The 21,531-nt window shown below is 42.8% G+C and overlaps 1 protein-coding gene across 1 annotated transcript in view; it reads right to left on the bottom strand.

Annotated features, from left to right (window-relative positions):
• Positions 1-21,531, bottom strand: part of CTNNAL1 (catenin alpha like 1) — a gene marked incomplete at both ends in the record, with an annotated part of 73,866 nt that overhangs the window by 36,513 nt on the left and 15,822 nt on the right. The window contains 6 exons of the mRNA XM_080708917.1: positions 119-205; positions 3,756-3,956; positions 7,059-7,229; positions 8,278-8,367; positions 10,995-11,114; positions 13,738-13,925. Of these exons, the coding sequence (XP_080565043.1) occupies positions 119-205; positions 3,756-3,956; positions 7,059-7,229; positions 8,278-8,367; positions 10,995-11,114; positions 13,738-13,925 (857 nt within the window). The remainder of the gene's footprint in view (positions 1-118; positions 206-3,755; positions 3,957-7,058; positions 7,230-8,277; positions 8,368-10,994; positions 11,115-13,737; positions 13,926-21,531) is intronic.

The following is a 21,531-nucleotide window of genomic DNA, read 5'->3' as shown; positions in this document are numbered from 1 at the left end:
GGTAGCTTAAAACTAACCGTGTCAAAGAAGAATTTTCAAGGCACAGGGACACACTAATATATTATATACCATGAAAAATAGCCATAAAGTATGAGGCTAAGTTTTAAAAGATACTTACTTCCTTCTTAAGTTCATTGAGGCTGTGACTGATTTTTAAAATAGTGAGTTCCAGTTCTTCAGCGATGCTCTTTGTTTTCTTGCTTTGCTAAAAATTTAAGAAGTCTATATGTAGTGTTATCTTTTTAATCTGGTATTCCAATTACATTTAATTATAATACATTTTAATACCATTAGACTATAAAAAGCTTATTTTAAAAGTTTACCTGTTGAAGATTAGAGAAGAAAACAGAACTTTAGTTGCTAAGGTACATTTTTCCACACTAATTGTAAGTGAATTTTTTTTTTTTTTTTTTTTTTTTTTTTTTTTGGTGGTACTGGGGGTTCCTGGAAGCCCTTCTACCTCCGGGCTACACTCCCAGACCTATTTTATATTTTTATTTGGAAAAAGGGTCTCTTAAACCAGCACGGCTGGCTTCGAACCTGCACGATCCTCCTTTCTCCGCCTCCCAAGTGTGGGGATTACAAGCGTGCACCACCACGCCTGGCAGAATTTTTAAAACCTAAGCTGGGCGTGGTGGCGCACACTTGTAATCCCAGCATTTGGGAGGCTGAGACCGGAGGATCACCATTCCCAGACAGCCTCAGCTACTTAGTGAGGCCGTCTGCAACTCAGTGAGACCCTGTTTCAAAATAAAGAATAAAAAATTGGGCAGGGGGTATAGCTCAGAGGTCAAATGCCTCTGGGGTCCATCCCCAGACCTACAAAAAAAAAAATAATAATTTTTAAAACCTAATGTTCTAGCCAGGTGTGGTGGCGCATGCTGATCCTAGTACTTGGGAGGCTGCGATAGGAGGAGAGCAGGTTTGTGGCCAGCCTCAGCAACTTAGTGAGACCATCTGCAACTTAGTGTGACCCTATTTCAAAATAAAGGAATAAAATAGGACTAGGGGTGTAGCTTGGAGGTAGAATGCCCCTGGGTTCCTGGGTTCCACCCCCCAGTACCCCCCCCACACACACACACAACCTAATATTCTTTAATAAAGTAATCATGTCTAAAAGTAATCACTTTTATTTTCTGCATGAAACATTCATCCGTTTTGTGTATATGTGTGTGAAGGGGGTTATCAGGGATGAAGCCCAGAAGTATTCTATATTTGAGATATACCAATTTTATTTTTTAATTCGAAACAGGATCTAAGTTGCTGAGGGCCTTGCTAAGTTGCTGAGGCTGGTCTTTTCTTCATTCTTAACCAAGTTAAAAATCAAGCCATATATGGTGGTGCACACATGTAATCCTAGTATTTAGGGGACTGAGACAGGACGGTCACAAGTTTGAGGCCAGCCTCACCAACTTACCAAGATCCTCCTCAACAGAGCAAAACCCTGTTTCAAAAAAATATATTTATTTATTTATTTATATATAAGTATAAATATACAAATATATTTAAATACATATAAATCTATATGTTTAAATATATAAATATATATATAAATATAACATATATAATTATTTTAAAGGGCTAGCAGTGTAGCTCCGTAGAATGTCTCTGAGTTCCATTCCCAGTACCAAATCAAGTAAGTAATCAAAGTCCTGTAAGTCTTTATAAATGCCTCTTTCTCAGATAGGCTTCTGAGATCACCCCATCTGAATTAGGCCCTCTTTCCAACCCAGGCTAAACTTTCCTCAAAGAAATCATCTCCGTTCACAATCATGTATTTCTTTTGTAGATATTCCTTTGTCATTAGACCTACGGAGCCCCATAAAGGCTGGGATCACCAACACACCCACAGTGCTTGGCACAGCGCACGGCAGGTCACAGCAACCAATTCTTTGAATAATCACAATGGAGCTGAATGTCAGTGCCTTTGTGGACACTTCTTGATTCTTTTCTTTAAATGTAAATTTGCGCCAGGCGTGGTGGCGCACGCTTGTAATCCCCGTGCTTGGGAGGCAGAGACAGGAGGATCGCGCAGGTTCGAAGCCAGCCCCGCGCGCTGGCTTAGGAGACCCTGTTTCCAAATGAAAATGTAAAAATAGGTCTGGGAGTGTAGCCCGGAGGTAGAAGGGCTTCCAGGAACCCCAGTACCACCAAAAAAAAAAAAAAAGTAAATTTGTCCCTTCAATCCCTCTCAACACATGGTCTACGTCTTTTCTTTGGATACTTACAAAGCTATTTTTGTTTTTGTTATTTTTGTCTTTATCCCACTCCTTCCCACATTTTTCGATAGTGTAAAATCACTTTAGGCAAAGATTTTATCTTATTCATCTTTAAATGTCTGGTGCCTGGCATATCAAAGGTACTCAGTAACAACCGCTGAAGAAATGAACACGTGAATGAAGGATGGATGAATACAGGGCAATGTGCAAAACGAGAGATCTGAGTGCGTGCGGTGAGATACGCGAAGGCTGGATGCAAACGGAAGTGCTGACAGCATCAGGTCCTAACACAGAGCCTTGCATCACAAGAAATTCTTTTGTTTTGGAACTCCCCAGCCCTGTTTTTAATTCTTAATTTTGAAACAGGGTCTCATTAAGTTGCAGAGGGTCTCACTAAGTAGCTAAAGCGGGCCATAAACCTGCGATCTTCCTGTGTCAGCCTCCCAAGTACTGGGATTCCAAGTGCGTACCACCACGCCTGGCCACAAGAAACTCCTTATATTCGATAATTCAAATTAACAGGACACACTGCGCAAATCTCTTAGACCATTTGACTCTGGGGCAAGATTCCTTGTTAATGAGCATTTGCACTATTGTGATGGCAAGAAATTGTCCAAGAAAACTGTAGTTTGTACCTACTCTTCATTTATGAATCAATCTAGTTACTGGAACCTAAACTGCTGCTTTCTTCTTCACGATCTCAGCCACACTCATCCTCCTCCTTCGTCCTCCTGCCAAAGCGTTTGCTCAACACTTCCAGATCTGTTCTATTCCTGCTGTGTTGCAAGCCATGGGAAATACTTTTTTTGACATTACCAATGTCTAAAAAAATAAATAAATAAATGGTGCCAGAGACAAGCCCCAGGCCTCTGTCTCTCCCTTTTGTAATCCCCTGCTGTGAGAGCTCGGAACACACCTCCTGTGTTACCCCTCTTCTGTTATCTTTACTGGTCTGGCACAGTCACCCCTGCTTTCAACGTACCAGCAGCTAGCTCCGACCAACTAGGCAGCACTGATTTAGAGCGGGAATCTGCAAAGGTGAAAGATGGTGACCTGCCGATCAATCTACACTTGTCTTCACTGCATCTAGACCTTAGCGAGAGTCCTAGAGCACTGTGTCTAGAAATCAGCGGTCCTCAGAGTTAGGAACTGTCCACCTCTGAATGGCTCCAGCAGTAAGACTCAGGTACCAGAGCCTCTAGGTAGGCACGGGTCTTTGCCTCTGCTCTTCACTCTGAAGGAACGTTTTGGAGAGTTTCTGGAGGTGAGTTTGGTGGAAGAGTGGGGACGACAGAGTGAACTAGAGATGGTGAGAGTAGCACAGAGTCCAGACAGGCCTGGAAATGTCACAGACTGTGAGCGCTGGATAAGAAGAGCGCTTCGGGCAACCAGGAAGGAGAAAAGGGAAGAAGCATCGTTGTCCCGTGCTGACCGGATTCATACCTCTACCTCTAGTGACTGCCTTAGCTTCCACATCTCTCAAAACAGTAGCAGAAAGCTATGGGATAAGATTTACTTTGATGAAAAAGTTCTTACAGTTTGCATCCACACAGACGTGAACCGCTGCAGCTCCAGTCTCGCCTGGGTTGACAGTTCCAAGATGCGCTCCCTGCGCTCATGGCTGGTGTAGGCAGAATCTGTGAAGTCCTCCGTGCGCTCCAAGATGACTTCCAACATTGCAGAAAGGTTCTCTTTGGACTGAAAATAGGGATTCTCCCGAAGAGCTTCAATATTCATCTGAGAACAGAAAGAATATACATCCATATGTTTTTTCTAATAGGCTCAAGCTAGGGAGTATTCGGGATACCAGAGGGACTCCAGATAATGGAAGGAAAACCTCAACGAAGCCAGAAAGGAAGGGTAAGGGAGGAAGAAGGCTGGGGTTTATTAATGGAAAAGCTACATGCAACTGTGTGTACACATGTGAATAGAACATTGGTAATCTGGACGCTCAGTATTGGGAGGGAGGGAAAAGGGGATGTGGGGAAGAGGGAGGACGCCAAGTACTGTGTGAATGTATGTCACGGTCAACATGAGCCACATTAGGATGTGAGACTATAGTGCACCAAAAAAATAAAATAAAAAATACACATTTGTGTGAGTCCACATCCCCACCTCGGCAAAATGGGCTGTCACTTCTAACACTGCCCAGGAAAAAAAGATCAATTTCTTTTCCAGGCTGAAGAGAAATTCAGCCTCCAAAGATAACTATATTTTTCATTAACCCAGGATGACACATTGTTCAAAAGGCATGGTGGCCGTGCAAAGCCTTATTCCTAGAGCTGTTAATACAATGACATTCCCAGGAGCTCGGTGACTACTGACGCAGCACACCATCACGCTGGGCTTGGTGGCACGTGCCTATAATCCCAGTACTTGGGAGATTGAGACAGGAGGATCTCAAGTTCAAGGACAGCCTCAGCAATGTAGCAAGGTTCTCGGCAACCTAGTGAGATCCTGTTTGAAAATGAAAATAAGCCGGGCATGGTGGTGCACGCTTGTAATCCCAGTTTGTAATCCCAGCATTCGGGAGGCTAAGACTGGAGGATCACGGTTCGCAGATAGCCTCGACTACTTAGTGAGGCCCTCCGCAACTTAGTGAGACCCTGTTTCGTTTGTTTTTTGGTTTTGGTGGTACTGGGGGTGGAACCCAGAGGCTTTCTACCTCTGGGCTATACTCCCAGACCTTTTTCATATTTTATTTGGAAACCGGGTCTCACTAAGTTGCTGAGAGCCTCACTAAGTAGCCGAGGCTGGCTTCCAACCCGTGTGATCCTCCTGTCTCAGCCTCCCAAGCGCGGGGATTACAAGCGTGCGCCACCACGCCTGGCTGTGAGACCTTGTTTCAAAATAAAGAATAAAAAAAAAAAAAAAAAAGGGCAGGAGGTGTACCTCAGAGGTCAAATGCCCCTGGGTTCCATCCCCAGACCTGCAAAAAAAAAAAAGAAAGAAAGAAAATGAAAATAAATAAATAAATAAATAAAGGCTGGGGGTGTGGTTTGGCAGTAGAATTCCCCTGAGTTTAATCCCTAGTACCACACATGAAAAAATAAATAAACAAACAAACAGCACTATTATATAGCAACTGGTAGAAAAAAATGAGCCTGCAGGTAAATGTGTGGTATTGGAGAAAATGCCTAGGCAAATTCTGGAAGATATTTACACCCATGTATGATTACGTTCTAAGTGTGGAAGGTAACAAGGCATCAACTTTTCCTCACTAAGTAATGCATCAAAAACCCTCCTAGTCACCTGACTGCTCTCTCTATTTTATCTCCCGAAAAGCATCTCACTGATTTAGATAAACTCTCCCTGGAGATATATAATCTTTCTAAAATGTAAACCTTCAGCTAGGCATGGTGACACACGCCTGTAATCCTAGTACTTGGGAGGCTGAGACAGTAGGATTTTAGATTCAAAGCCAGCCTCGGCAACTCAATGAGGCTCTCTGCAACCTAGCCAGACTGTTTTCAAAAAAAATAAAATTCAAAAAATTAAATAGGGCTGGGGATAAAGCCCCAGAGGTAGAATGGCTTTCGTTCAATCCCAGCACCGCTAAATACATACACAGATAGATAAATTAAAAAGTAAGCCTTCTGATATTGTCATATGACCTATAATTAGCTCCTTGCCATCTGCAGAATTAAGCCCAGATTTTGATGGCACAGCACGAAATCTTCTATGTCCTTGTCTTACATACCTCTCTAACAGGGTACCTCACCTTGCGAGCCCTCGAACCTTTCACGTCACCACCCTGTGTCCAGAGTTCCTTGAGTGTGTGGTAGACACATGCTCACTTGTGCAATCTCTCAGCTTTCAAAGATAAACTGTGTCACTTCAACCTTAATCCCCATGAAATAGGGGACAGGGACACCTTGGACCAACATATAAGAACTGGCAATGACCATGACTCCGGACACAATGAAGGTGCTGATAAGAACAGCTCATGTTTACTTTGCACTTTTAAAGTCCTGCCACAGATATATATATATATATATATATATATATATAACTTGGGGTGGAACCCAGGGGCTTTCTACCTCCCGGCTATACTCCCAGACCTATTTTATATTTCATTTGGAAACAGCGTCTCACTAAGTTGCTGAGAGCCTCACTAAGTAGCTGAGGCTGGCTTCGAGCCTGTTTGATCCTCCTGTCTCAGCCTCCCAAGCACAGGGATTACAAGCGTGCGCCACCACGCCCAGCTCCACAGATATTTAAAGCTAACCCTTACACAGACCATGAGAATATCAAAGTTTGGGAAAGTCAAGCGGCTGTAGGGGCCAGGTGTGGTAGAACACATCTGTAATCCCAGAACTTGGGAGGTTGAGACAGGAAGATCTCAGGTTTGAGAACAGCCTCGGCAATTTAGCAAGGCATTCAGAAACTTAGTGAGACCATTTCAAATTTTAAAATAGAATAGGGCTGGGAGTATACCTCAGAGGTTGAATGCCCCTGGGCTAAATCCTCAGCACCACAAAAATAAAGAATATATACATATATACATACATTGCAGTTATACATATACATGTACATATATTTGTATATGGACAAAATATCTAACAATACTTCCTTCAAATGAAAATAAAAATACACTCTTTATTCTTTTTTTTTTTTTTTTTTTTTTTTTTTTTTTTTTTGGTGGTACTGGGTTCCTGGAAGCTCTTCTACGTCCAGGCTACACTCCCAGACCCATTTTATACTTTTTTATTTTTTGGAGACAGGGTCTCTTAAGCCAGCAAAGCTGGCTTTGAACCTGCGCGATCCTCCTGTCTCCGCCTCCAAGCGTGGGAATTACAAGCGTGCGCCACCTCACCCGGCTATACTCTTTATTCTTACCTTGAATTCTTTAATTCCAGTAAAAATACTGATAGAGGAAATATCAGTCTCTCCATTTGCTTTACAGTCAGTCACAATTTCAACGACCTTATCCAGGGCCACCTTCATTCGGTCAAACACTCCTTCTTTGTTTTTATGGGCTGATTCGCAGTTTGGATGCCTCAGACATGTCTTCAAAACAGTTGAAACTTTTATTTTCATAGCTGACCCACATCCCAACACACAAAATCTTACAGAGAACATGTCATGCTAATAAAAATGGTTCTTTACCCACATCTCCTGGGTCCCTGGCTCCCCCAGCTGCCTCTCCTCACTAGGGTGGAAGCAGGACGAGCAAAGAGCGATAGCAAGGTTAAATGAAAGGCGCAGAGTGCAGAACCACATTGTTACACTTCAACGATACGTCTCCCTAAAACTCGCGGAGTGAGGGGACTATTTCTTCACCATGATTAACGTAATTTTTATATGTTGCCTTACACGTGCAAGAACAAACAAATTAAAAAAAAGAACAAGGAAAAATGAACATGATGATATATGACCGTGGGCTGTATCTTTGGCTTTTAAAAAATGATGTCTCTGAAAAACAACCCGAGGGCCTAGCCAGAAACAGCTTTCTCAGTGGGCTCTGGGAAGGCCCTGTTTTTGTGGCTTCACTGATCCCAGCGTGGAGTAAATACTCTCAGAACAAAAGGCGATTCTAAACAAATTGCTAATGAGACGTTGACTAGTTCCTTCTTGAATGGTACCAATTTGCTGGCCAACTGCTATTTACAAATACACGTTCTTGGTTGAGGATTTTGTTCAAAGGAGAAAAAGGGAATTACAGGTATAAATTTGCAGAATAAACACACTAGGGGCTGATTCATACTGCAGTGTTACTCAACCGATCCTGACTTGCCCAAGTTTTTCTAGAGCATACATGCCGGTTCCAAGCGGCCTGGCAGACACTGCAGGGAGTGGCCGCGCTGACAGGCCTGGGCTCACAGCGCCTGATTTACCCTCTTCTGCTTAGCAGTTCAATCAAAGCTGACTTGCAGACACACTGCTGTTTGGCATTGGGGAACAAAGTTAGCATGCTTGCAACTAGTAACTTAGGTTTAACTACTCAGGCCTCGGGTCTAAGTTACCACTTTAATCACTACAAGAATGTAAAATACATAAACCAGATGCATTCCTAACTGGTCATCTACAAATATACGTGAAATAAAACCCGTCTCACCTTGGAGGCTGTGAGAAGCATCATCGTGCACTTCTCAAGAACCGCCCTCGCTGCTGCCATTTTCGCCTTTTTCTTTTCGTCTTTCAGATCCTAAAAATGAAATCAAATCCCTGAGCAGCCTGCGATCACAGACACAATCCAAATTCTTTTTTTTTTTTTTTTTTTTTCAGTACCGGGGATGGGATCCAGGGCCATTCTACCTCCAAGCTACATCCCCAGCCCCATTTCTTTTTTTTGAAACAGGGTCTCACTGGGTTGCAAAGGGCCTCACTAAGTAGTAGCTGAGGCTGTCCGCAAACCGCGATCCTCCCGTCTCAGCCTCCCAAATGCTGGGATTACAAGTGTGCACCACCAAGCCCAGCTCAACGACCCAAGTTCTTGAACAACCAATTACTCTAGTGATAACAATACTCAAAAATTCAGGAGCAATGTGAAGTGAAGAAAAAAAAAAGAATTCAAGATAAAATTTCATGAACTGTCATTGCTTTGATCTAAATACAGTAGTCCCTCTATCCAGGCTCCATCTCTAAAGTTTCAGTTGCCAGCAGCCAAGGTTTTAGCCAGGCACCTGACACACACCTTTAATTCCAATATTTGGGAGCCTGAGACAGGAGGATAACAGGTTCAAGAAGAGCCTCCACAATTTAGCAAGACCCTCAACAACTTAGTGAGACCTTGCTTCAATAAAAAGAAAATATTTTTTAAAAGGGCTACGGGTATAGCTCAGAGGTAGAATGCTCTTGGTTTCAATTCCCACTACAAAATAAAAGTTTCTGTTTTATTTTCTATCTCCTCCTAATCCCACCAAAACGTGTCATGAGGGTAGAGGGGTTTTTGTTGTTGTTGTTGTTGTTGTTGTTGTTGTTGTTGTTGTTGTTGCTGCTGCTGCTGCTGCTGTTTCTTTTACTTGCTGTTGTATCTCCAACATCTAGAATATTATACGATTCACAGGCAGCAGCTAGTGAAGCTCTGCTAAAGAAAGTGAATGAACAAATCCAAATGACTGAAATCTTCAGCTACTCTGACCATACGAAGGGAGAAGGCTCTTGACCTTTGGGAGCATATTTCAGGAATGTGAGCCAGGAGTAGCACTTGTCAAACATAAAGATGTCAAAACCGCTGCTAGGGAGCTTCAGGGAACTCACACTGGATAAGTTAAAGTTTAAAATCAGAGACCTCTTCAGCCAAAGTAGAGAAAAAGTTTTTTAAAATGTTGGATCATAGTCTTACTACACTTGGAAAAAATAAACATTCCCCATAACAAATTTCTAAAAACAAACCAAAGCCGGGCGTGGTGGCGCACGCTTGTAATCCCCGCGCTTGGGAGGCGAAGACAGGAGGATCGTGCTGGTTCGAAGCCAGCCGCACTGGCTTAGGAGACCCTGTTTCCAAATAAAAAATATAAAAATAGGTCTGGGAGTATAGCCCGGAGGTAGAAGGGCTTCCAGGAACCCCAGTACCACTAAAAAAAAAAAAAAGAAAGAAAGAAAAAAAAAAAAAAATCAAAATAATGGTTATAGCTTTCTAGTTACATCCAGAGGCAGAAGAGGATCCAATAGAAAGTTAATCTGAAGGACGGGAGCTTTGGAACCTATTAAATCATATCACACTGGTTCAATGATCAAACACATGTCAGATGATAGCCTGTCTTTTTTTTTTTTTTTTTTTTTGCGGGTCTGGGGATAAAACCCAGAAGAATTCGACCTCCGAGCTACACCCCCTACCCTGTTTTTTTATTGTTTATTTTGAAACAGGGTCTCATTGAGTTACGGAGGGCCTAAGTAGCTGAGGCAATCCTCCGGTCTCAGCCTCCCAAATGCTGGGATTACAAGCATGTGCCACCACGCCCAGCTTGTCATAATTATTATAAAAATACCCAGGTTAATAATTTGTGTGTGTGTTTGTAGTACTGAGGATTGAACCTAAGGGCTTTTTTTTAACCTCTGAGTTATGCTCCAACCCTTTTTATTGTTGTTGTTTGTTTTGAAACAGGGTCTTGCTAAGTTGCTGGTCTTGCCTTGAACCTGGAAATCTATCTCAGCCTTCCAAGTACTGGGATTACAGGTGCACACATCTGGCTTGGGTTATTAATTTAATGTGGGGAAAAACAGCAATGCAGAGCTGGGAGTGGTGGCGCAGGCTTGTAATCCCAGTACTCGGGAGGTTGATTACAAGTTCAGGAGGATCGCAAGTTTGTGGCTAGTCTCAGCTACTTAGTGAGATCCTTCACAACTCAGTGAGACCCTGTTTCAAAATAAAGAATAAAAAATAGGGGTAGGTGTGTAGCTCAGAGGTAGAATGCCCCTGGGTTCAATCCCCAGTAACTAACACACACAAAAAAAAAAAAAAAAAAAGAAGAAGAAGAAGAAGAAAGAAAAACAGAAATGCAGAACAAAATACTCTTAACTAATTTATTTGCCTGAGCCTTGGTAAGGAGTCAAATGGAAAGTTTCATAAAAGATAAAGCATTCAAATTGGGCCTTGCAGGCAAGTAAACTGTTCCCAGTGGGAACATATTTTAGCTCTTAACATGTGTCCAAAAATGACATACTGATCTATTAACTGTATCCTGACTTACAATGAACAGCTACCAAGACCAAAGTTCTATACATTTAATAAGCAAAGAAACCAACTCAAGTAATTGCAAAGATCACACCTACAACCACACTAAAAATTATGCATTCATATGAATATTTTAAGATGCAGTAAGTACATACATTTTGTCTATCTCCAGTTAGATGTGCAAACTCCACCATTTCATTTCCAAACTGGCTGAATATATGGACAAACTCTTGAAAGCTATTCACTTTCTCTAATCTTTCCATAGTTGCAAGAACCTACAAAACAGAAGGGATTTTATTATCAAGTGATAGACATGAAAGAGACTGAGCAGAGAGAAGGAAAGGAGGAACCTAAATCCTAAACTTCTAGGGGGAAATTGAGAAGGGAGTCAGAGAAGAAGACAGGAAAGAGGAGCTCAGAGAAGATGTTGGTTCAAAGGTTAGAATCTTCGATGGAATGAATCGCTTTTAGAAGGAGAAGACTTGGGCTCACTTGAAAATTAAAAAGAAAAATGTGTGTGTGTGTGTGATTTTTTTTTTTGGGGGGGGTGCTGGAGATTGAACCTAGAGGCGTTCTACCTCTGAGCCACAGCCCCAGTCCTATTTTAATTTTTAGTTTGAAAATAATTATTTTCTATTCTTTCATTTTGAAACAGGGTCTCACTAAGTAGCAGATGGCCTCACTAAGTTACTGAAGCTGGCCATGAATCTGTGATCCTCCTGGCTCAGCCTCCCAAGACCTAGAATTACAGGCATGTGCCATCATGCCTGGCCTAAGAAGAAGAATTGTCAAAATGACTACACTTAGCCGGGCGTGGTGGTGCACACTTGTAATCCTAGTACTTGGGACTCCACAGACTCATGCACTAGAGGTTTACTTCCCAGCATGCCAATGTAAGAGGTGGTGGAACCTTTAAGAGATGGGGCCTGGTGGAATTAGGTAGTTAGGTCACGAGGAGACAGTGTGCTGGGAAGGGATTCATGTAGCCCTCCTGGACCCCTTGCAAGTGGGTTGTTGTGAAAATGACAAGACTGGCCCTCTCTGGTCTCTGGCTTCCTGTCTTGCCATATCATCTCTCTTGCATGTGCTCCCATCATGTGATGCCGAAAGCTAAACAAATGGGGCTGTCTGATCTTGGAACTTCGGTTCCAACACTGCTAATTAAATAAGCCTCTTTTCTTTCTAAAGTACCAGGCCTCTCATATAATATTATAGCAACAGAAAATGGACTAATCTGGTAATCAAATCTCAGGTGAACTAAGAAGGCAGTGAGTGTAAAAACAATTCACAGAAGCCATAAGGCTCACTGGAACACAACCGGAGGACTCCAGAGAGTGAGGAACAGAATGTAAGTGTTAGGACGCAAGATCAGGAAAACGGTTTGGGGCAGTGAAGAGTTGCCTGTGTCAAATAAATTAATTGCCAAGACGCCTCAGGAAGCCAGAGGTGAATAGAGAGTGTGAATCTGGAATAGAGCCAACAGATAACATTGTGTTTTCTTGACATAAGAAATAAAATAAATGAATGTGAAACTTATTTTCAAATACTTTTCTCTAAAATAACAGTACTGGATTATTTCTATTCAGATCCAGATTGGTTAAAAAAACACAGATATCCTGTGCTTACTTATTCTAATGAGAATATGATGGGTATTTGGCAGGTTGGCCTGCCCTAGCAGCACAGGAAGCACAGCTGGCTAACACAGATAAGGCAGGTTGCCACCGTGAGCAGAGCCTCCGTCATCCAGAGAGAGGAGAGCTAATCCCGTTCCTCCAGCTTCACCTCATTCGCCTCTCCAATTCTTCTTCTCTTTAAACTTGTACTTTGTGATTCACTCACCAAGTGGCTTTGTCTCAGACAGTAGTGGGACAATCCCTTCCCTGGCTGGCTCCCCTCTGATTATACACGTCCCGGTTCCTGGATGATCAAGAAGCAGGACCGTCAGCCAAGAGGCCGTGTGAGTTCTGGACTGGAAGCTTTTTGTGATTCTTCAAGAATACTTAGGGATGCTACATACAGAAATTTTGTAGCTGTGGATAATTATGGTTTCAGGTCATTTAATTTTTTTTTGGGTGGTACTGGGGGTGGAACCCAGAGGCTTTCTACCTCTGGGCTATACTCCCAGACCTATTTTATATTTTATTTGGAAACAGGGTCTCACTAAGTTGCTGAGAGCCTCACTAAGTAGCCGAGGCTGGCTTCAAACCTGTGCGATCCTCCTGTCTCTGCCTCCCAAGAGCGGGATTACAAGCGTGCACCACCACGCTCGGCGGTAATTTAATTTTTTGACTTAAACTTATGAACTGTTACTCTGACACAGAAGGGGAGAAGTATTGAAGAATTCAGCCCTTTTTTTTTATCAACTAGTTTGTGTGTGTGTGTGGTACTGGGGGTGGAACCCAGAGGCTTTCTACTTCCAGGATATACTCCCAGACCTGTTTATATTTTATTTGGAAACAGGGTCTCACTAAGTTGCTGAAGGCCTCACTAAGTAGCCGAGGCTGGTTTCGAATCTGCGCGATCCTCCTGTCTCGGCCTCCCAAGCGCGGGGATTACAAGCGTGCGCCACCACGACCGGCTCAGCTAGGTTTCTACCACAGTCATTATCATGGTGCTCAGCCTTTCTTCCTGAAGTATGCACATTTAGAGGTTTTTCTCAGTAAGCCTCAATTAGGAGATAATGACCTTCAGAGGAGAAACATCATTTGCATTCAAAATTTAGGACCAGTACACACATCACTTTAAAATGACAGGTTTAGAAGAAACACTAAAGTATAAACAAGTAGCACTATGAGCAATCATAATAGATATGCATTGTCAACTTATCTGCAATCACTAAAAAACACTGCCGCTTAACCTCAAAAGATAAAAGTACAGCAACATCAGAAAAACAAGTACCTTATTTCTTGATGTTATTATTTGTTTAATGACGACACGGTCTGCGAGCAACAACACCTTTGTCACAGAAGAAAGAAGTAATCTTGCAGCTTTTACAACTCCCGATTTGTCTGTAAAAATCGTGATCTGGTCCTGAGATTCTGCGTGATTCAGGCTGCTTACATCTGTAAGTGCTGCGATGGTTTCTCCTAACAAGAAAGTTAAATTGGGAATAAAACATTTAAATAAAAATACAGACTTTTCTCTGATCTTGAATGTAACACCCAAAATACAGGGTAAAACTCGGCTCTTACTATTACTTCAGGAACAAGAAACAGTTTTACTTGATGATTGGAGGATTGTCGCATGATGTGTTCTAACGTCAAAACAGCACGCCCTTCAGAACTATGACAAGCTTTTGCCTCCATCTGGTTTGAAAAAACATGATTTTGTTTCCAGTGGAATGGCAAACTATACAATCTAAAACCCACCTCCACCAGGTTTGGTGACATGTGCCTTAACTTGGGAGGTTAAAACAGGAGGTTTACAGGTAGGAGGCCAGCCTCAGCAACCTAGCAAGACCCTTAGCAACTTAGTGAGGCCCTGTTTCGAATTAAAAATAAAAAGGGCCGGGCATGGTGGCTCATGCCTGTAATCTCAGTACTTGGGAGGAAGAGACAGGATTACAGCTTCAAAGTCAGCCTCAGTAACTTCATGAGGCTCTCATCAGCTGGGAGAGACCTTGTTACCAAATAAAAAATAAAAACGGCTGGGGGTGTAGCTCAGAGGCAGAAAATCCAATCCTTAGCACTACAAAAATAAAAAGTGCTGGGGGGAGCCGGGCGTGGTGGCGCACACTTGTAATCCCAGCATTAGGGAGGCTGAGACAGGAGGATTGCACAGGTTTGAAGCCAGCCTCCGCTACTGAGTGAGGCTCTCAGTAATTTAGTGAGACCCTGTTTCTAATAAAATATAAAAATAGGTCTAGGAGTGTACCCCGGAGGTAGAAAGCCCCTGGATTCCATCCCCAGTACCACAAATAATAAAAAAATAAAAAATAAAAAAAGTGCTGGGGGTATAGCTTACAGGTAGAACATCCCTGGGTTCAATCCCTAGTAACACACACACACACACAAAACAAAACAAAAAAGATAGAAAAAAAGAAAACAGGAAAGAGAGAAAGAGAGAGAGAGAGAAGAAAATCTATCTGTTCTACAAGGTAAGAAAAGTCCCAGGAGTTTAAAAAAACAAAAACAAAGAAAAACCTAAATCTAGAGCAGCAGACTCGGGCGGGGCTGGGAGGAGGTAGGGAAGGGGTCACCGCGGAACATCACAGCGTGCTGCGAAAGAGCTTGGGTTTATAGGGAAATCCATGAGGAACAGAAAAATGAGGTCTGGGACCCAAGGAATGACATCTTCAATAAGAAGGGGGTGCTGGGCTAGAAAGAAATATGGATGGGCAAAGGAAAACAATAAGCACGTCTGTCTGCTGGGCAGCCTGGAACTGGGGTGGGGAGAGTAAAAACACCTCCCTCTTGAGAATTCGTACACAGGGCTGACCCTCGCTCAGGCCTGGAGCTGCAGTGTACACTTTTTATGGTTCCCAGTGCAAATCACTCTACCAAACTTAATTTTGTCTAGCTGAGCATGGTGGCGCATGCTTGTAATCCCAGCACTTGGGAGGCTGAGGCAGGAGAATTACAGGTTTGAAGCCAGACTCAGCAAATTGGGCTCTCAGCAACTTAGTATAGGATTGGGGGTGTAGTCCAGAGATAGAAGGCTTCTGAGTTCCATCCCCAGTACCACAAACCACACACAAAAAAATTACTTTGTCTAAAAAAATTTACTTTTTCACTAATTGTTATCAAACTGCTTAATTGCTATTATAGCAATTATTCACCAAAAATAATACACATTCGCTCTCCTCAAAGATAAAAAATAAGCTATAATATTCTCTAAAACCTACTTGCTGTTAAAAGTTAACAAGTTTTTTTTGTTTTGGGGGGATTTTTTTGGTACTGGGGATGGGACCAAGGGGCATTCTACCTCCAAGCTACACCCCCAGCCCTATTTTTTATTCTTTACTTTTAAATAGGGTCTCACTAAGTTGCAGAGTGCTTCACTAAGTAGCTGAGGCTGTCTGCAAACCATAATCCTCTGGTCTCCACCTCCGGAATGCTGGGATTACAAGTATGTGCCACCACACTGGCTATGTTGAAGGTAATTTTTAACTTCTAAATAAACCTTTGCAGCCAGGTGTGGTGGTGCACATTTGTAATGCCAGTACTTGGGAGGCTGAGACAGGAGGATTACAGGTTCAAGACCAGCCTTACACCAGGTGTGATGGTGCACGCTTGTAATCCCCTGCTTGGGAAGCGGAGACAGGAGGATCACACAGGTTCGAAGTCAACCTTGCTGGCTTAGGAGACCCTGTTTCCAAATAAAAATATAAAATAGGTCTGGGAGTGTAGCCCAGAGGTAGAAGGGTTTCCAGGAACCCCAGTACCACCAAAAAACAAACAAACAAACAACAACAACAAAAAAAAACAAAGACCAGCCTTAGCAAGTAGTGAGACTCATCAACCTATTGAGATCCTATTTCAAAATAAAAATAAAGTAGGGCTGGGGATGTGGCTCAGAAGTAGAATACCCCTGGGTTCAATCCTCAGTACAAAAAATAAACAAACAAGTAAATAAATAAATAAATAAATATAAATAAACCCGTGTGCCTTATTAATTTTCTCACAAAAGCCCTGTCAATTTTATAACATACATATAATAATGGCTCAGTCATTTGGCTAAGGATCTTGATAAAAGTACTGAAATTTTAGTGGGCAAATCACAGAGCATGAAACCACTCACATCAATACTGAGAAAGACAAGCCTGATGATATCATATAAAATGGACTGTAGCCGGGCGTGGTGGCGCACGCTTGTAATCCCCACGCTTGGGAGGCTGAGACAGGAGGATCGCACAGGTTCGAAGCCAGCCTCAGCAACTTAGTGAGGCTCTCAGTAACTTAGTGAGACCCTGTTTCCAGATAAAATATTAAAAAAATAGGTCTGGAAGTATAGTCCGGAGGTAGAAAGCTTCTGGTTCCACCGCCAGTACCACCAAAAACAAAAAAAGGACTATAAAGTAGCAACGTAAAGCCAAGATACTATTTAAGCGATGAGTGTGAGGCAGTGAGGACTTTTGGGATGGTATAAATAAGAATATAATGAGGAGGTCAGGTGTGGTGGCTCACAGCTGTAATCCTAGTACTTGGGAGGCTGAGACAGGAGGATCATAGGTTCAAGGCCAACCTCAGCAATAAAAATAAAAATAAAATAGGGCTGGAAATATAGCTCTGAGGTAGAATGCCCCTGGGTTCAATCCTCAGTACCACCCCTACACACACACACACACACACAGAGAGAGAGAGAGAGAGAGAAAGAGAGAAAGAGAAGATGATCTGGGAGAAGATAGTGGAGGAAGAAAATATAAATTTAGTACCTGGCCAATGATAAGAAGGAAAGGAAAGCTAAAATTGGCTTCTGTGAAGCTAAGTCACTTGAAGCAAATCAGAAAGACACAGAAAGGAGGTGATAAGTTTAGTTTCGAACAATAGGGGTTTAAAATGACATAGAAACACATAACATGTGTCACATTTGGTGACTTCACCAAACATGGACTGGCAGTGCAGATTTGCACGTCACGTGTATAATGGCAATAACTGAAGCTTTGCCAAGAGCTGAGTTCTGTGGTAGCCAGTCTCCACGAAGGACCCCCATCTACTGGCATCCACATTCCCATGATGCCCCTCACATTGTCCTAGGGTTGGTCCAGCAGAAGTGCTGGTATGGAGCCAGGCGTGATGGCGCACGCTTGTAATCCCAGCATTTGGGAGGCTGAGACAGGAGGATCGCGGTTCATGGCCACCCTCAGTTACTTAGTGAGGCTCCTTGCAACTCAGTGAGACCCTGTTTCGAAATCAAGAATAAAAAATAGGGCTGGGGATATAGCTCGGAGGTAGAATGACCTTGGGTTCCATCCCCAGTACCAACAAAAAAGAAAAAGCAGTGATGGTCTGGTACTTCCCAGATCAGGGTCTGAGACGACTGAGGTGGTCCCTTTGTTCTGCTGCCTTGTTACAAACAACCCTTACTACAGAGAGGCCTAAGAGCCGCAGGGCAGCCATCCACAGCCAGGAGAGGAGCCTGGACGCAGGTCCTGACAGTCTCGAAGCCCTCAGCCAACTGACCCAGGACCAGCCAGGGGAGCCACTCCTGTTCCCAAGCCTCAGAAACTGAGGGAGATGATAAACCTTTGTGAATTTATGTGCTACCTCTGGGCTCATTTGCTACACAGAATATAAAGGGTTTTTTAAATTAAAAATTTATATAGCAAAATATACAAAGAACAAAAGTGCTTAGAACTAAACCTTAATGCACATAGAAAGGGCCAATAGAAGTTTCTGTTTGCATCCTATCATCAATAGCTGAAAGAATAATAACAATGTCTGTTCCTCTGAGAAATAATTTTTTTCTATAGCTCTCAATTACCCAAAAATAGTACATGTAAGCTTGCACATACATACATATATTATATGTATGCGGGGTTTCTTTGTTTTTTGGTGGTGTTGGTACTGGGGATTGAACCCAGGGGCATTCTACCTCTGAACTACACCCCAAGCCCTACTTTTTATTTTGGAACAGAGACTTGCTAAGTAGCTGAGAGCCTCACTAAATTGCCAAGGCTGGCCACAAACCTGTAATCCTCCCATCTCAGCCTCCCAAGTACTAGCATTACGGTCATACACGACCACTCCCGGCCAAGCTCTAGTTCTTTATCATTGCTTTTATTACTCCCTGAGGATGAAATGTCCAGAGGAGAAAATGGTTAGTATGAGCTGCTGCGTCAGAAACATTCCAGGAGTGATTTAAGACTTTGTACACGTTAAGACATCTCCCCATCACCTGCCCCCTGGGGGGGGGGGGGGAACAGCTTCTACAATGCCTCCTGAATGGCTACAGGAGGCATTTCTCACATAAGGAAAGGGCACTTTGAGTGAGAAGAGATGGTGTGTGGAGCCCAGGACACCTGCCAGCTTCCAAAGATTTCATCTATGCCCAGCCTGGGCTCACCGGGTTGCTGAGAACCGCACACCACCAAGCGTGTCACTGTACCACGTCCTCCCCGCTCACCCTCCGCGTGCACAGCGGCACACATCAAAACCAATGTGGACAGTGGGGCGCAGGCTGCCCTTTCATTAAAAATTCCCTGCTCTTGCTTTCACCAAGGGTTGGTAAGAGAAGACTAGAAAACATCTCTTCATTTTCTGTGCTGTGTCCATTGCATTACGTACCGGCTGTTGGTAAGTGTCCACTTATCAATAATAATTTAGGGCCAGGAAGCAGGTCTCTTTCTCCTCTTACAAGCTAGTTTGCTTCCTTTCAGCAAACAATGAGAATTATATAACCTTTTGTGGCTCCCATTTTTGTTTTGCCTTCCAGGAAGTACAAAGATAAATTTCATGCTTAATTAAAATGATCATGTTTGCCAACGTTTCTAGTATACTTATTTTCCTCTCTCAGTTTAATGGGCTTATGGAACATGTCTTTTATTGTAAGCTATTTCAAATCCTTTTTTAAACTAGGAGAGACATGAATAGAATAAAGTTATCTATCCTGCCTCTCACATAAAACCTATTCTCTAATCCAACAAATAGCTAGAAGCCCAAGAGCCAATCCCGAGTCCCCCAAAGCTTTCCTTTAGTCAATAACCTCATTCTCTCTATCCAACCCCCTTAGTGAGTATTTTGTGCACTCTTCCTGCTCTTTATAAGCCTATTACACTGTCTTGGTCTGGCTGTTTTTATGGTACAAGCTTTCATATTGATCTCCGTATTTTCCTTCTCAGCCCTCCCAATCTGTTTTAATTTGTTCATTTCCTCCAGACTAGCAAAAAGATTTCTAACACAAAACAATGTCTTTCATCTGACTCAAAACACCTCAATATTGCCTGCAGACAAATATATTAAGTCATCTATATAACTTGCAGGACTGTGTGCAACCTAGTTGGTTCCTCTGTATTTACTCAGCCTTATGATACCCATATCCCCGAAGACTTCCCCAAACACCTGCTTCTCCCTCAGGGTTGTTCATCTTGGGAAACAGCACCACCATTTATCCACCTGTTCATACCTCACAACTTGCAGCTATCCACGACTCCTTTCTGTCACATTCCCCATTCAAAGCATCACCAAGTCTTACTGGCTTCACCCTGAAAATGCATCTAAATGCAACTGCCTTACACCTCCTTAGATACTATCGCCTAACCTGGGTCACCATTATCTATCACCTGGACCACCTTAGATACTATCCCCTAACCTGGATCACCATTATCTATCACCTGGACCACCTTAGATACTACCGCCTAACCTGGGTCACCATTATCTATCACCTGGACCATTGCAACAGACTTCAACTGGCTACCCTAGTTCCACACTCATACCCTCAAAATCTACTCTCTGTACCAGAGCCACTAGATACCCTTTTAAAATATAAATGAAACTGGGCATGGTAATCCCAGTGCTTGGGAGGCTGAAACAGAAGGATTACAGCCAGCCTCACCAACTTAGTGGGGCCCTCAACAACTTAGCAAAACTGTTTCCAAATAAGAAAAAATAGGTCTGGAGTTGTAGCTCAGAGGTAGAATGCCTCTGGGTTCAATCCCCAGTACCAAATTATATATATACATACATACATACATATATATATATACACACATACACATATACACACATATACATACATATATTCACATTCATATATATATATATATATACACACACACACACATACATATATACACACACACAGATGTGTGTGTGTGTGTGTGTGTGTGTGTGTGTGTGTGTGTGTGTGATATCACTGCTCTGTACACTCTCCCACTAGTCCCATTATGCTTAGGACATAGTCCAAGGATCCTGTCATTGCCTTGCAAGCCACATCTATTCTTACCTTCTTGCCAGTAATCGCCTTCATTCAGGTATTCCCATAGCTGTGGCCTTCATTTTTATTTTATATTTTTGCATCACTGGGGATTGAACTAGGAATCCAGGGGCATTCTACAGCAGAACTACACCCCAACCTTATTTTATTTTTGATTCTGAAACAGGTTCTCGGTAGGTTGATGAGAGTCTCACTACTTGCTAAGGTTGTCCTAAAACTTGCAATCCTCCTGTCTCAGCCTCTCGTGTACTGGGATTACAGGCGTGAGCCACCATGCCCGGCTTGAGGTCCTCATTTGATCGCAATCTCTGCTCCAATAATCCTTTTTTAGAGGGTCTTTCTAATTCCCTATCTCAGTAGTTCTCATTTGGGATCCCTTTTGACTCCTTAAGGGACACTCAACAATATCTGAAGATAGTTTGTGTTGTCACTTGCAGGAGAGAGGATCACCTGGCATCTGGCAGGTAGAAGTTAAGGATCTTGCTAAACACTCTACAAGGCACAGAACACCCCTCAACAACAAAAGATTACCCAGCCCCCAATGCCCGTAAGGTCACAGATGAGAGATGGCATCTCCATTGGCCTGCCGACCCTTACCCTGCTCTACATTTTATAATGATCGGCACCTGACAGGACCTATTTACCCTTTGTTTATGGCCTGTCACCTGCACTAGAATATAAACTGCATGAGGGCAGCCCTTTGACTGATTTGTACATGACCACAGCCCTACAGACTAAAGAATACCTGGTATAGCCAGTGCTCTGTAAATATTTACTAAGAGAGTAAATGCATAAAAGATATTTCAGCAAAAGTGTTTG

Source organism: Muscardinus avellanarius (assembly GCF_963383645.1).
Source record: "Muscardinus avellanarius genome assembly, chromosome: 13".
In the NCBI taxonomy this organism is placed as follows: Eukaryota; Metazoa; Chordata; class Mammalia; order Rodentia; family Gliridae; genus Muscardinus; species Muscardinus avellanarius.
The sequence above is the reverse complement of the archived record's forward strand: the minus strand, read 5'-3'. Positions and strand labels throughout refer to the sequence as shown.